Below are 17,169 nucleotides of genomic sequence, written 5' to 3'. Positions count from 1 at the left end.
CCAGAGAGTGTACAATGATTTGCCTAATTACCCTAACTTGCCTAATTAACCTAGTTGGGCCTTTAAATGGCACTTTAAGCTGAATACTAGTGTCTTGAAAAATATCTAGTAAAATATAGTGTATGTTTAGAAATGTGTTGAAAAAATCTTCATGTTAAACAGAAATTGGGGAAAGATATTCAGGAGGGCTGAATATCTGACTTCAACTGAATGACTGGAGAACAAGCATTACTCACATAGTATGTGTTGTCGTCTTCATTATACGCCAGCTTGACAACTCCATAGGAGCCCTTTATCAGAAAAACAAGGTGTGTGTCAGTCAAGACAACCTGCATAGGGATCAGAATACAGCGCAAACATGCAGTAACGGAGGGAATCAGGAAGCCAAAGCAGCCAAACATTTGTGCCGTTTGATTAACTGGAGAACAGGCAAAGCAAACCCAGCCAGCAAAGCAACAGCCGGTGATCAAGTCCATAGACTGTCATAATTCCACTTCTGCTCAGTCTCCAACACACACGCACACGCACACAAGCATGCACGCGCACACACACACACACACACAAACACTCTCATACCACATACCATAAATACACAAACACACATGCACAAACAAACACTCTATAACCAAACACACACAAACACATAGCCAATAACACACACACACACACACACACACAAAACACACACCACGTGTGCGCAAACTACACACATACACAAACACACACACAAAAAACACAAACACATACACAAACAAACACAAACACAAACACACATGCACATACACTCTCATACCATACACACACACCCAATACAAACACAGACACACATATACACAAACACTTTCATACCACATACCACACACACAAACACACAGCCAATAAAACACACACACACACACACATACCACATGTGTGCGCAAACTACACACATGCACAAACACACAAACGCTCTCATACCAAACACACACACACAAACAAATACACACACACTAACACACTATCATGGACACACACTCTCATACAACACAACTTCACATACCAGAAACAAATAAAAACACATACATACTGTACCACACACACGCGGCTACACATAAACCCACATGCACGCATAAACACACACAGAAACACCCCATACACAAACAGGCACACAAACACGGACAGACACATACACAAAAAAACACATGCACGCAAAAACACACACACACGCGCGCACACACAAAAACTCTCATACCACAAACATACACCACACACATAAACACAACTACACATGCACACACATGTACACACAAACACCACACACAGACACAAACCCACACTCATTAGAAATACAAGCACTCCCACACACACACACACAAACACATGCATGTGTAAACAAACACACACACAAACCCCCACACACAAACACTCTCATACCACACACAAACATACACACACACATACACACCTACACATAAATACACATGCACGCACAAACACTGCACACAAAAAACACCGCACATATACAAACTCTCATACCACACAAACTCAATCCAAATATGAGCACAAACACACACGCACACACACACACGCACGCACGCACACACACACACACACACACACACACACACACAGGTCCAGCTGGGAGAGCAGATTGGTGTTCCAGCAGGGAATCCGCCGCTCAGACAGAGATGAGAGCGGAGCAGGAATCTCCTCCTCCTCCTCCAAGCTGACAGTTTTCCATGGCCTCGACCAGAGATGAAGTTTAGTGGAACAGCAACAGTGAAAACACTTCACTGCTCCTTTCTATCACGATCACACTGCTCCATTACTCAGTATTCAATTTATTACATGCTCTTATCCTATTTTATTCCTTCTAGGGAAAAACTAATAACATGGTACTTTGGTTCAGTGACGAGAAAACCATGGTGCTTTCATTAATATTCATTCATTCATTTACTTTTCGGCTTAGTCCCTTTATTAATCAGTAGCCGCCACAGCGGAATGAACCACCAACTTATCCAGCATTTGTTTTGCACAGCGGATGCCCTTCCAGCAACAACCCAACACCAATACACTTTTGAATTCGCACACATACACTACGGCCAACTTGACTTACCCAATTCACTTGTAGCGCATGTCTCTGAACTGTGGGGGAAACCGGAGCACCCCAACATGAGGAGGACATGCAAACTCCACACAGAAATACCAACTGACCCAGCCAAGGCTCGAACCAGCAACCTTCTTGCTGTGAGGCGATTGTGCTACCCACTGCGCCACCGTGACACCCATGCTTTCATCAATAAATAACAGAAAAACTGTTGACTTTCTTAATTAAACTAACTTATCCTGACTTAATTAAGTTTTTAAATTGCACTTTAAGCTGATTAATAGTCTCTTGCAAATTAAATAGTAAAATGTTATGTACTGGGGTGACAGGGTGGCTTAGTGGTTAGAAATGTCGCCTCACAGCAAGAAGGTCATTGGTTCGATTTCCGGCTGGGTCAGTTGGCAATTCTGTGTGGAGTTTGCATGTTCTCCCCATGTTGGTGTGGGTTTCCTCCAGGTGCTCCGGTTTCCCCCACAGTCCAAAAACCTGCGCTACAGGTGAATTGGATTAACTAAATTGGCTGTAGTGTATGAGTATGCGTGAATGAGAATGTATGGGTGTTTGCCAGTACAGGGTTGCAGCTGGAAGGGCATCCACTGCGTAAAACATATGCTGGATAAGTTGACTGTTCATTTCACTGTGGCGACCCCTGATTAAAAAAAGAGACTAAGCCGAAAGAATATGAATTAATTATATATATATATATATATATATATATATATATATATATATATATATATATATATATATAAAATCTCGATTAATTGAACCTTTTAACTTGATCACGATTAATGAACGATTATTTAATTTATTTTTTATGCTTTTGCCCACATTGTTCACTGACAGGTTTTGTACAGTAAATATGCTCACATATTACGAGTGAGAGATTTTTGAATGAAGGGTGCATTGCCTGATTTTGAAACAATTGAAGGATACACACACTATTAACTATCTATGATTATTTACTTCAACGATGAACAACTGAAATTAAAACACACATTGCATACAACAAACATTAAAAAAAAACTTTATTTTCTTAAAGGGAAAATAAATTTTTGGAAACAAAATTTATTATTATTATTATTATTATTATTATGTTTTCCATATTAAAGTAGAAAAAAGCTTCTAAATAAAATAACTCTTGTATATCCTGTAAATAACACTTTAAACAGTGCACTTCTTTAATCTTCTGTAAACAAATATTTTTTTGTAAATAATAATTTTATTGTAATAGAAAATATGCCATTTCAAAGCTTTTCTGACGCAGCTTCTAATCATCGTCAATGTAGTTCAAACGTGCAACGTATAGGTACATTTTTTGAGAGCTGCGCGAATATGCTACTGCACGAAGACTACGTCAGACCATACCTATAGAGAAGTATGAATCAGCCTTCAACAAATTGTGTCGTGTGACTCACACGGTACAGAAAGTAAATGAAAAAAATTTACCTGGAAAAATTTGATTGATTATAGATTCTGAATGTCGATATCGATTACTTTTCGATTAATCACCCAACCCTAGTATATAATGCCTCATGTTTCCTACTTCTTAAATAACAACAACAACAATAATAATAACAATAATAATAACAATATTATTATTATTATTACTATTATTTTATTATTATTTTTATTTTTATTATTACTATTATTTTATTGTTATTAATATTTTATCGTTATTATTATTACTATTATTTTATTCTTCCTGTTATTATTATTACTATTATTTTATTATTATAACTGTATAGTTCTGAAATTATTATTTACTGCAATTATTATTAACTGTAGTTCTTCCACAGTGTTCAATCATCTCAGTCTCTCAGCAGGAAATGATCAATGCATGAATAATAAATGAAAAATAAACATACCTTTCCGATCTCATCTTTCAGCTTGTACTGGTTGAGCTGCACGCAGTCCTTTTGGAATAAAAGACAAACAACATCAATCAATACCACTGGGCTTTTTTATACTAACCTATACAGTACTGGCTATATACAGTAGATGGACAACTATATTTCATCCAGCGTAACCAAAGATCACAGCGAACGCAAACTTGATTCTCTCTTCAAGAATCAAAAGCCTTAAGCAAGAGAAGTACTACAGGGAGTACATGAGCCGGGATAAAAGTACACTAACTAAAAACTACACGCATTTACTGCTGATTTCTCATCCTAATGGAGAAGCAGAAGCATCTACAGGGGAGCTTTTTCTTAACAAGCGCCATTAAGAGGAAGGTAAATGCACCTGTCTGTAACCTTACCTTACAAAACCTCTCAACCTTGACTGTGAAGACGTGGAGAAGTGCAGAGAATGAAGAAAAGGAAATGTGCTTCTCAAAAGACAACATCATTTTTTTGTTCGCAAAAGCAGCTCAAATTATCTTAGGTCACAGAATTCTATTCGTTTTTTCTGCTACTTTAATTATATAATCTTACACAGCCATTGTGATGTCCACAAAGATAAGCTGTATTAAAGCGACAGCTCTTTTAAGAAGTAAAATTCTATCATTTACTCATCTTTCATTTGTTGTTACTAAAAATAATGTTTTTATTCTGTTGAACACAATAGAAGATAGTTGAAAACCAGTAAGTATTGGTTTCCATAGTATTTATTTCCTACTATGGAAGTCAATGGTTACCGGTTTCCAACATTCTTTAAAATATCCTCTTTTTCGTTCAACAGAAAAAAAAAAACTTAAGATTTTTAAACCACTTAAAGCAGGGGTCACATGTACTTAAGTATTCACACTCACAGCCTTTGGTCAATACTTTGTTGATGCACCTTTAGCAGCAATTACAGCCTCGAGTCTTTTTAAATATGATGCCACACGCTTGGCACACCTGTCTTTGGGAATCAAGCTCTATCAGGTTAAATGGGAAGTGATGGTGTACATCCATATTCAGATCTCTCCAGAGATGTTCAATAGGCTTTAGATCTGGGCTTTGGCTGGGCCACTCATATTCACCAAGTTGTTGTGAAGTCACTCCAAAACATAAACAATCCCATTAACAACACAATGGAGTTTAATGCTGAAGACACTAAGCTGCATGTGCCATTGATTTGATTCGCTCGCTGATGTCTTGTGCATTGCCATATATCCGTCGAGTGACAGCATTTACATTTTTACAAAACAAAATGGGCAAAAGCTTACATTAAATTTAAAATGATGATCTCAGTCTGCAATATTCGCCCTAACCAACCCTCCTCATCATTATCCCTCTCTTCTCAAATGGGACATAGGGCCAAATCAAAGGTTACCATAGGCCAACTTTAGCCTGCAGGCCCTAGTTTGGGCATCTCTGGTTTATATAGTCTATATATAGGCTGATATTTAGCATTTTTAAAATAATCTTTATTATTATTTATTAAGTTTTTCTTTATTTGGTGAGTGTGTGTTTTTTTTGACAGTCGATGGGACTTTTATTTTAAGAGTTAAAACACCAGCGGCTAAGTTTGCATTCTCTGTGTTCACTGGTTTATGTTCGTTTATAACAGTATATTTAACAGTATATTTGACAGTCAGAACGGTCAAACCTAGCTAATAAACAACAGTATGTGCGAATTATAGATTTTGCTTTGCTGTTATTAGTAATAAAAAGGTAAGTTCTATGCCATGCTTTCTTCCCAACTGCCAGCATTCAGCAAGCATATCACATAATTAAGTCTTTGAATGTCAAATAAAGATTTAATTTTGTATTCATGTCATATTCAATGTGGACTATATGCAAAATTTGCACTCGCATTTCAAGTACAAATTGCTGTCAGATTACTGAGTGCTCTGGTGGTCACAGTGATTATTCCTTTTTAATATTTTTTAACAGAAGTACTATAATAGGATTACTGAATCAAGGGCTGCTGTAAACTTTCGAGTTCCCTAAATTATTATTCAATGGGAGTGCAGACTCACAAGATTGTGATTAAAATAGTGGTAACCACAGCAACATTTTGCCATTTTGTGCATTTGTTGTCTTCTTTTTCTTTTTAGCATTTTTAATTAATTATTTATTTATTTATTCATTCATTCATTTTCCCTTGGCTTAGTCCCTTTATCCATCAGGGGTCGCTACAGTGGAATGAACCACCAACTATGCCAGCATATTTCTGCTGTTTTACATAGCGGATACCCTTCCAGCTGCAGCCTTGTACTGGGAAACACCCATACACACTCATTCACAGTGGCCAATTTAGTTCATTCAATTCACATATAGCACATGTCTTATGCACTGTGGGGGAAATCAGAGCACCCAGAGGAAACCCACTCCAACACGGGGAGAACATGCGAACTCCACACAGAAATGCCAACTGTCCAAGCCGGGGCTCAAACCAGCGACCTTCTTGCTGTGAGGCGACAGTGCTAACCACTGAGCTACCATTATTTTTATGTATTTATTTTATTTTTAAAATCAGGATCATTCCACTAAATATTGATTCCTTAACTCGTCTAAAGTTAACACAATGGTATAGTGTTGTCTAAAAATGAATATATAAACATGTCTGAAACATGACACTCGAAATGTCCATGTTTTAATTTTAGATTAAGACGAATGTAAGACATGCGATTAGTAGTACAAAATAAAACAAAACCTATATTGTAACACATGATTATTAACACATTAATTATAAATCTAGAGTAAGAAAATTTAAGCTTTCTTTCTTTTTGTCATAGCTATAGAGAGAGAGAGCTATCTATCAGTCTATTACGCTTAACAAACCAACATCAGCTGTCAAAATAAAAGAAATCAATATCAGTTGCCCACTACTTTCCTAACAGCGTTCCCACACTTCCAAACCTGCTTGTGCATGCATTAAAGTGAGTTCACCCAAATGTGATAATTCTGTTATCATTTACTCACCCTATAGTTGTTTAAAACCATTATGAGTTTCTTTCTTTTTTATGTCGGCCAAAAAATAGTATTTTTCCTACTATGGAAGTCAATAGTTACAGGTTTCAGCATTCCTCAAAATATCTTCTTTAGTGTCCAACAGAAGAAAGAAACTCTTAAAGGTTCAGAAACACTTGAAGAAAAGTAAATAGTGAGTGAATTTTCATTTTTTGGTAAACTATCCCTTTTAATCATATCCGATTTTACAATGATTTACATTTAAATTAAGATACTTAAATTATTTGTATTATTTATTTAAAAAAAAATTGATTTGCAATTTGTTTTAAAATTGCAGCCGTGTTCAGCAATTTAACAACACACGTTTTAATTTTACAAATAATTGTGCAGCATTTGAGAAATAATAAATGTACACTGTTCATTCATAAAAATATCAAAATGAGTCAATGGTTACAGGTTTTCAGCATTCCTCGAAATATCTTCTTTAGTGTTTAACAGAACAAAGAAACTCATAAAGGTTTAGAACCACTAAAGGAAGAGTAAATAGTGAGAAAATTTTCATTTTTTGATAAACTATGCCTTTAAATGATTTATTTGGGGGGGGGGGGGGGGGGGGGGTTGTCAATGATTTATCCTTGAATTGAGAGACTTCAATTATTTATTTAAATATTTGATTTGCTATTTGTTTTAAGTATTTGTTTATATAAGTTTTTGTTTTTGAGTTCAGTCATTTAAAAACACACATTTGAGAAATAAATGTGCAGCATTTGAGAAATAATAAAACCACACTGTTCATTCATAAAGTCCTGCACACTGTAAAAAAAATCCTGGTTGCCTTAATTTTTAGTTATGCAAGCTGTATTAAGTAACAGTTTAACATGATATAAATTCAATGAACCCATAAATTTAATTTGATTCAGCTTAAAAAAATAAGTTAGAACATTAACTTTTAATCGTTTAATAATATTTTAAAATGCTAAACTTTTAATGTTTTATAAGTTACAATAAACTTATAAAAACATAAAAAACATTAAAAATTGTCAGGACTAATTTATCATATAAATTTTTACAGTGTTTTACAGTGTAGTCAATGGTTACAGGTTTTCAGCATTCCTCAAAATATCTTCTTTAGTGTTCAACAGAAGAAAGAAACTCATGAAGGTTTGGAACCACTTAAGGCAAAGTAAATGTAAGTAAATAGTGAGTAAATGTAAATATTAGGGTCTACTATATTTATAACTCCTCCACCTACCTGCAGGTCTGTGATGGACACACGATGTGACTCCACGGTTGGTCTGCGAGGGAGACGTGGAGAAGAGTGAGGAGAAGTGATCGGCGAGTAGGGAAGTGATGGGTAAATATACCGTCCGTTGAGCCCCGGCGACCCACAGGGCGATGAAAGCGTCTGCGAGCGCTCCTGTAGCGACAGCTTCCTATCGGACAGGCTGAGTCTCCCTCTGTGCTCTGGCGGCTCTGGGAAAAGGGCTTCCGGTCGGCCAATCGTATGCGAAAGCAGATCACAGGAGGCCATACGGAAGGGCGGTACGGGACCTGATGACGTAGGCTCCGGTGTTTCGGAACTGTCCATGTCCTCCACCTCCTCCTCCTCTCCGCCCTCCTGCCCTGAGCCTCCGCTGGGCTCGTACTCCGTCACCACGATCATAGACTCCATCTCGGCGGTGCAAGGGCTCAGGCGCACGGATGGGGAAGGGAGCAGAACGCAGCTCCGCAGAAGGTCGGGCAGTGGCTGATTGGGTGGATGTAGCGGGGGACTGGGTGGAGCATGGCTGAGAGCGGCAGGGGGATCAGAAGAGGGCCAGGAGGAGACACAGGGAAACATAGTGTCCTTCCCAAACACCTCTCAACGGCCCCTCCATCAACGCCTGGGAACCAAAACAGAGTTGAGAAATGTTAGGTGTCACGTACGCTGAAAACAAATAACTCATTGGATTTACAACATTTTTCCAATGTAAGTGGTTGCATACAAGGTATATGGGCTAATTCAATTCAAACTAATTCCATTTAGTAATGTTCAATTTAATTTGTTCAGCCTATATACATTGCTTGCAACCACTTACCTTAGAAAAATGTTCTAAATCCCATGATTTTTTTTTAGTGTAGGATTAAGCTTAACGGGCATTGCAATATTTCATTTTTTTGCGATATATATTCCGATATTAAGTATAATTTTTTTAAAGATGAAATGAATAGCTCTAGTTTGAAAGAACAAATATATTTAGGACAAATGTGCATGATAATAGTATGACTTTGTTTTGGAATGCATCTGCATAAAATGTAATAAACCAAATCACAAACAATGACAAATACAGTAAAGCAAAGTTACAATTGAAATAAATGCTTTATGGTTTTTCTGTGACCTTAACAGTATTCAGGCACACAAATCGAATAATTAAATTTAAAACACATGCAAATACTCTTTCTTTTTTTGGTAACTTTATGGGTGAACTTTGCAATTACTCCACAATCGTGTGTTTTCAACTCCTACTCAACTATAACCCTGACTCAACATTGCCAATCCTGCGATATGCATATTGCGATATCGATGTTGAAATGATATATCGAAATCATATATTGTAAAGGGATATAGTTCACTAAACAAATGACAGTTTCCTCTCCTCACCCATATTTTAAGGTGGTTCCAAAATGCACCATATAAATGAGCAATATCACAAGAGTAGCAGTGCGTTTTAGCTGTATAATGGCACTGGTGGGAGGCATGCATCCATGCCTTATGTCCCACCGGTGATGATATACAGCCACACCTCACTGCTACTCGTGTGATATTGCATATATACATAAGTTGATGGTCAAATCATGTGCATAAAAAAAAGAAAATCAAAAACAGAGAGTCTAAAAAACTTTTGTATGAGGAACTACTTTCTTCTGCCGTTCATTCATATCTGCAGCTGGTCAGAACAGCAGAAACTATTGCTACTAAGTAGTAGTATTTGAATGATTCTCTAGTGTAATATCTAAAGTGATGGCAAAACAGGTGATTTTGCTGACATTATAAGATTATGAGGCTGAACAGCTTGAAAAGCCATCAGTCTACTGAGATTTCCCAGAATTTCTGTTGCAATCAGGATATCACAATAATTAACTCCGAAAAAGCTGAAGCAGCGGAATCACTACCAGATTACTGTTGTGTTTGCGATAAGGAAAACTGTTAAACACATGTGGGCATTTCTTCTTTTTTATTTTTATTGAACTAGTCTGTGGTAACGAAACCAACCAAAAAGTAACTCAGGGTTATACAAAGAGTGGCCAACACACAGTACATACATTCCTGATATGTGAGTCCCATCTCACACTCAACACACTGCGATTACTATGGTATAAATACAGCACCGCAAAATACGAGAGAGATCGACTTAGAATGTCACTTACCAGATTTATGATTTGATCAGCTGTAGTTTGTAGTTTTACGCTGAATTTTTTCCCTCTAAGGGCTTATCATGTGGTTTCTGTTGCCGTTTTGTGGATGGACAACGTCAACTGTCTTTGCTCTGCTACAAATCAACTATTCTCTCCTAAAAAAAGACTCAAAAGTACATTATATTGTCCAACAGCTGCAATATTTGTCAAACTGTAGTCATCTGCTTGGGCGGAGTAATACACAAGAGTGAAAAGGCTGTACGAGTTCTGATATTGCAGAATATCGCACGGCTATCAGCCAATCAGATTTAAGAACCAGACAGAACTGTTGTAAAAATATATATTATTAAGATATTAAATAATTTACAAATAACTTTGAACCATTTGAAAGTTTTAAATTATCTGATATGTACTACTGTTAAATAAACATGTATTTATGAATATTATTAATTTTTTGACATTGCTTTTTATAGAGAGCAAATTCTGTCTATTCACAATACACACATTTTTACACTGTGTTTAAGTAGTTCTTGTGAAATTTTTATTATTTAAATATATACCCCACGAGGGGAATATTCTGAAATTACGTTTAGCTTTATGCTGTATGCGCTATGTACACAACATTGGTTGTCTGTGTATAAAGCTGGATTTATATTTGCGCCTGGAGCCGCATCGCACACCTTCGCTGACTGCGCACGCACCTCGCAAAACAGACGAGGTTTTTATACTTGCTGGGTTTGCCATTGTGTTCTACCTTAAAACAACAGGGGGCAGTCAAAAGAAACTGACCGTAAAGTCAGACGGATAAAGAGAGAAGTAGAAAGTTTCCGGAACTACGTTATATCTTTAAGATCATTCAATATTTTTAAACTAATTATTTTTATAAATTATTCTAATGATTATAAGGATTTTTATAACCATTCAAGATTTTTTAAATCAAACTTTGATGCATCACTTGCTTTTGTTCATATCTCGGACAGTTTTACCTAATAAGTTTATTAAAATATTAATGACAATATAACATGGCCTTCTATACAAATATATTTTTTATTCTGATAAGAATAAAAAGTAAAAATTGTACACTTACCAAAAAATACAGATGTTTTTTTTTTTTAGATTTAGCCCACTCCACAATTTACACATTACTGTCTGGCTAGTTTCTGTCCTCTACCTATGCTAAAAAGGCAATAATGGTCCAACATTTTTGACCATCATCACCAATAAAGCCTAGCAAAATCGATATCAGTATATTGTAAACCGATTCAAATATTCCTTTCCAGTTATCTAAGAAACAATTTGTTCCTTATTTATAGTTTTGCTACTATTAATTTGTTTTAAATTCAAAATTTTAATATATACATCAGTGTAAAACCTAAAAATGGTGGACAAACATATTTCTGTAATTGTAAATCTGGGTCTCCACTTTTGCCATGGCCTCTTTTGGCTTTAACAAACTTCTCTCTGTTTTTTTTCATATTTTTTTATAAAAACTGTCCTCCTTTCCTACGGCTGTTGCAATTTCTAGCCAAGAATTATTGATCATCTTGTTATCTCTATGATCACGGATCATAAAGGTGTCTGTGCAGGCGTACCGTTTCAGACAAAATCTCTTCAAAGTGTTTCATATTCAATCAAATTTCATATTCAAATCTCAAAAAAAACCATGCACTCCGCCAGCTAAAATCATGCCACACGCACCCAAAGCGAACCTCCGCAAACACCGCGATGACGTCACATTCGCCGCATGCACTCAATCGAACTAGCGGATGTGTCGAGTATAAACCAGGCTTAACAATGTCAAGTGTGTTGTCCCTGTTTATATAAACAGGCAAAAAAAAAATGCTGTATAACAGAGATAATTACTTTTTAAACACACATTTAAACATAATTTTAATTTCTAATAACTGATGTCTTTTCTATAATGATGATAGCACAGTGTTCAGCTTAAAGGGCAATTTAAAGACTTAACTAGCCAACTGGGCAAGTTAGGTTAATTAGGCAAGTCAATGGACAACAGACAACTGAAAAAAACTAAATTCTTATGGGCGCTAATATTATTGACCTCACTGAAATTTGAAAAGTGGTTTTATTCCAGTCACGCTAAAAGAAATGAGACTTTTTCCATGAAAAAAAAAATGTAATAGGAAATACTGTGAAAATATTATTGCTCTGTTAAACATCATTTGAATAATATTTGGAAAAGAATAAAAATTGCACTTGCAAACCTTTGCCCTACTTATGCTTTAACTCAATTTCAGCACTAGGATTGTCTTCAAGTCAGACAATTGCTATGAAATTATATTTCACCATAAAAAATGGTTTACCTGTACAGATAAATTGACTGAATGAAGCTAATAAGCTTATGAAAATAAGACGCTTCAAACGTTACTCCAGTAAAGCCTGCTTGGAAAAGATTACATATCTCCATTCTGCTAGTCTAAGCCTCCGTTTCTTATACGGCCTTGACTTCCATGCAAAAAAAGCTGTAGTTTCATTGCAAAGCCGGTTTTTCTGAGCACTGGAGAAAGTCTGTGTGTGTGTGGGAGAGGTGTGGGTCTCGCAGAACCAGAGAAATACAAGCAGGTACAATGAAAAAAGACATTCATTACTCGGAGGGGTTGAGAAAGGATAAGTTGTGTGGGCTGCTCCACCCCCTTCACACGGCCTCATTTCTAGCTCTCGCATTCACCGACATTCAACGCCGGCTGCTTGCTTTTTCTTCTCCATCTCTGTTTCTGTTTCGTTTGCTGTCGTTTCTACATCTGCAATCGAATCTCGACTTATGTTTTTGCTGTAATATCATCTCGGGGCCCTGGCCTCCATGCATTCTGCTGTCAAAACACCCACACAGCTTGAAGACACTGTTCTCCCTTCTTCAAGAACCAAAAAAAAAGCATATTTTCACATCTTTAACCCCTCCCGCGTCTATTTCTCAAGTTATTATGGCACTGACATGACACTCATTTTCACCCCTAAACCAGAAAACGCAGATGAGGATTCAAGCCTTCCTAAAAATGACACAATTTCACTTGCATGCTAGAAATAACCTCTCCAGACTGAGAAAAGCACTCTTCATTTGCATTTAAGACAGTCAAAAAATGAAAGAAAGACTACATTCAATTATTTTTGCTGCTTGTTCACACTACTTATTTAAAACGAGCCAAATCAACACAATTCTTAAGTTGGACAACTTATTTGTTTTATGTTCAATCCACTTTAATTTTTTTAAACAATTATGTTAACTTAATCTATTTGTGTTGGGACAACATGAAGGATTTAGGTTATTTTATGCGTTTTTACAAATTTAAGTGGATTGAACATATAATAATTAAGTTGTCGCCAAAAAAACACAAAGAATTGTGTTGATTTGGCTTATTTTAAATGAGTAGTTTGAACAAATAGCAAACTTTTTTTAAGTGTATGTTTCAATCCACCCAATTTTTCAAGCGTATTTTGGAACATCACATCAAAAATGCTTAATGGTAACATCAGATCATTTACCGTCATTTGATTATAAAAATAAATGCGATGGAAAGGCATGTGTTGGTCTTTCTAAAAACGCCTTAGCCAAAAGTCTGTCATCAAAGTGGTATAGTATCATTATCTCTCTGAGCTGTCTTCCAAAAAAATCTGTCTTGCACATCTAAAAGCCACCGCTCCTTCACTCGAGTTTTGTCCTTCGAGTTTTGTCTTCTGAGGCACAAGTAATTTATAAGTCCCACAGTGGTTTCTCCTTCAGCAACAAATTCTATTTTTCTTTTTGATATTTGCATGTTTATCAAAAAGTAATGATTTTGTTCTCTTTGAATCACTGGATGGAAAAAGTGCATCATTCACAAATGATTTATGTGATATTGCAGTTTTGCATAAAAATCTATCTTTCATCTTTGGATGGAAACAGCTATTGAAGCTCAAAAGCATATAATATCATAGAAATTGAGGGTAGATATTTAATTTAGGGCTGCATGATACTGGGAAATATATAACATTTTTTAAATATAAGATTTCACTAGAAAAATTATATACGCTTGTTACATATGAAATACTGTTTCCGGGTCAAAGCAGCTACTCATCTGAACTGAGAAAATATTCATTTATGACCACATTTTAGTCATATTACACATTAAAGTCAATTTTGGATAAAATAAGGAGCTTGCTGCAAACTTGCTTCATCATAGACACCAATATTTTAACAATTTATAAAAAATGTATCACTTCCTGACCATCGGATATTACGGACATATATATTGAGATTGTGATTTTCGAATGTATTACATCGCTCTGTAAATGCTTATTATAACCATTTGTTGAGTCTCCCCATACAGTTTGATATATCGCTAGGACCTGGAAGCCGATTCGCGTGACGTAATACGTAACAAGCAGATTTTTTTTTTAGCTATGTTTTAAAAACATTTATTTATGTAATAATATTAAAATATGTAGGTAAAAATAATTTTAAGATCTAATTATTTATAATTTACACTAAAAACAAAAATTCAGACTGTGTCTGAAATCGCATTTAGTACACTTGACACAATATGTGAGCCGAGTAGTATGTTTGAATTCATAGAATTCGAAAAACAGCACGCGAGAAGCACTCAGATGACCTACTACTACATCCAGTAAGATTCTGAAGTGTGCATCCATTGGGCGCTACACTATTCCATAATGTCACGCGAGAGAATTCATTAATGGGAGTGAAGCAACGTGACTGACGTTGATAGGTCACGTGATCATGACAAACGGCGGACATACAAGCTCCATTCATACTACTTACATATAAACTGAATAGAACAGACTATTCTAAAGGTCATGTTGTAAATTTAAAATGTAGTACCTACTTTAGTAGTAGGCAATTTTGGACGCCTCCTTTAAAACACTATGAATGAGTGAAAACCTCAACAGATATCCGGACTCTGATTGGCTGTTGTCGTTGTCCTCTCATTTGAAATTTGAAATGCAACTGCTTGGGAGGTAAAGATAGCAAGTCCCCATGTGATTGGTCAAGATAAACAACCAATGCATGCAACACGGAAATGCTTGGTATATAAAATACATGTAATTTACCACACAAGCGTGTGATACATATATTGCATATACTATTACAGCGATAACGCTGATTTTGCAATATACTGTATTGTGCAGCCCTAAATTAATTGACACATTTTTATAATCAACAACACCCTAGCAACCACATAGCAACTCACTAGAAACCCTTCAGAACGCAGTTGTCGACTTTTTAGTGCCATCATTCACATAAAAAGAAACAATCTGTCTTATTTTGTTTATTAACCTGTCTCTCTGTCTTCATCCATCACCTACTGTGAGATTCAGCCAGCAACAGAATGAATGATGGATTCTACATGACATAAAATGACAACAAGTGACAACCAGACAACTGAAACAGCACAGAAGATGAAATGTGCATGTAACCCAGGTTACTAGTGGGTAGTATACAGCAATAGAGCAAATAGAAATATGAGGAAAAAACATTGGCAGAATACTCGATTAAATAATATACATTAAAATTATTTACTTATATAAATAATTTATAATAGAGTATTATACAGCATTCAAGGGAATAGTGCTTTAGAATGACATCATCGTGCCTTACACTATAGCAGCAGATCAGCTTTTCAAACAATAACAAATCTCGCTTGTCTGTTAGCTTGTGTTTACCGTTGCTATGGTGATTCAGGGTTCGCAAGGGAAAGCAGAGATGTAAGTTGTTATATTAATAACAGTAATATAACTATTAGATTTACATCTTTTAATGTTTAATGCGTATTAACTGTGAAAATTGACCATTAATAAGATGCTGACATGATTTCAATCATATATTTTTAATGAAGGATTGAGAGAAAAAAGACAAGATTTGTCTCTGAGAGTGAAATCTGCACACGAGTGCCACCTGGAGTTTTCTTGTTTGTTTCGTTTTGATTTTGAATGATTTCCTTGGTGAGTTGTTTTTTTATTATTATTATTATTGTTTTCATTATAACATGATTTAAACTAGTGTCGAAAAATGTGTTTTATTAATTAACCATTTGTTTGGTCTAGTAAAAACTCAAAGTATTATACAGAGTATTATACAAGTGATTGTGTAAAGTTTAAGTGAGAAAAGTTTAAGTAAAATGCTGTCATTTGTAAAAAGAAAATGCCAAATAGGAGAGAGAAATAGGAAAAACACAGAAATTCAGCAGAGAGAAGCATATACAGTACATGGTTATTTACTGTTGCTGTTTATTTAGAAATGTGTTTAGCTGAGATAATGCATACACTGTAAAATGCTAATGGTTTCTTTGGCCTTGTGTTTTCAAGGCCAGGTTTTTTTTTTTTTTCTTTTCCTTGGTTTTGTTCGTTTGTGCATCTTCTTCTGATTTTTCATCGGTGAGATGTTCTATTGACGTCAGTTGCTGGATGTGATCTGCTCTGGATTCGAATTAATTGAAGTTTGAACTCTTTTCTGGATTTGGATTGTCTCAACTTCCATCGGCGTGTCTAATTGTGGAGTTGGACTGGCGAGCCTCCCATTGAGTGGATTCTTTGGATACACCTGTTGAAAAGATACAAAGTAAAACCTATTCAGCGTCATGGTAGGAGTGTAAATTTACAACACACTCACAAGTGCAACATCCTGGATCTCTGGAACTGAATTTGCAACCTAGTTGTTTTGCAAAAGAATCTTTTTGAAAGTTTATCACCTTTACTGGACTTTTGGAACATTTTGAAATGTTTTAAGTGAATGTTTTATTTTCATTTTTATTTTATTTGTACATTGTTCCTTTAGAGTGTTCATTCGTTGCAATTTTTGAATCTTTATAGAGAGAGGTTAACTGGTTTAAG

The 17,169-nt window shown here is 35.7% G+C and overlaps 1 protein-coding gene across 5 annotated transcripts in view; it reads right to left on the bottom strand.

Moving 5' to 3' along the window:
* camkk2 (calcium/calmodulin-dependent protein kinase kinase 2) overlaps positions 1 to 17,169 on the bottom strand; it is a 74,539-nt gene that overhangs the window by 32,768 nt on the left and 24,602 nt on the right. For 4 of the 5 annotated variants that reach the window (XR_015520020.1, XM_087300901.1, XM_087300899.1 and 1 more), the window contains exons 2-4: positions 8,180 to 8,810; positions 3,955 to 4,002; positions 237 to 290 (exon numbers count right to left, since the gene is read on the bottom strand). Coding sequence is in view for 4 of the 5 variants with exons in the window: in XM_087300901.1 (XP_087157027.1) it covers positions 237 to 290; positions 3,955 to 4,002; positions 8,180 to 8,767 (690 nt within the window). In the remaining variant the exon portion in view is untranslated. Of the gene's footprint in view, positions 1 to 236; positions 703 to 765; positions 1,616 to 3,954; positions 4,003 to 8,179; positions 8,811 to 17,169 lie in introns of those variants that run through there. The other variant, XM_087300902.1, reaches the window with a different exon arrangement.

Source organism: Danio rerio, chromosome 21 (assembly GCF_052040795.2).
Source record: "Danio rerio strain M-AB ecotype USA chromosome 21, GRCz13ab, whole genome shotgun sequence".
Taxonomy (NCBI): domain Eukaryota; kingdom Metazoa; phylum Chordata; class Actinopteri; order Cypriniformes; family Danionidae; genus Danio; species Danio rerio.
Note: the sequence above shows the minus strand (reverse complement) of the source record. Positions and strands in the feature narration are given on the sequence as shown.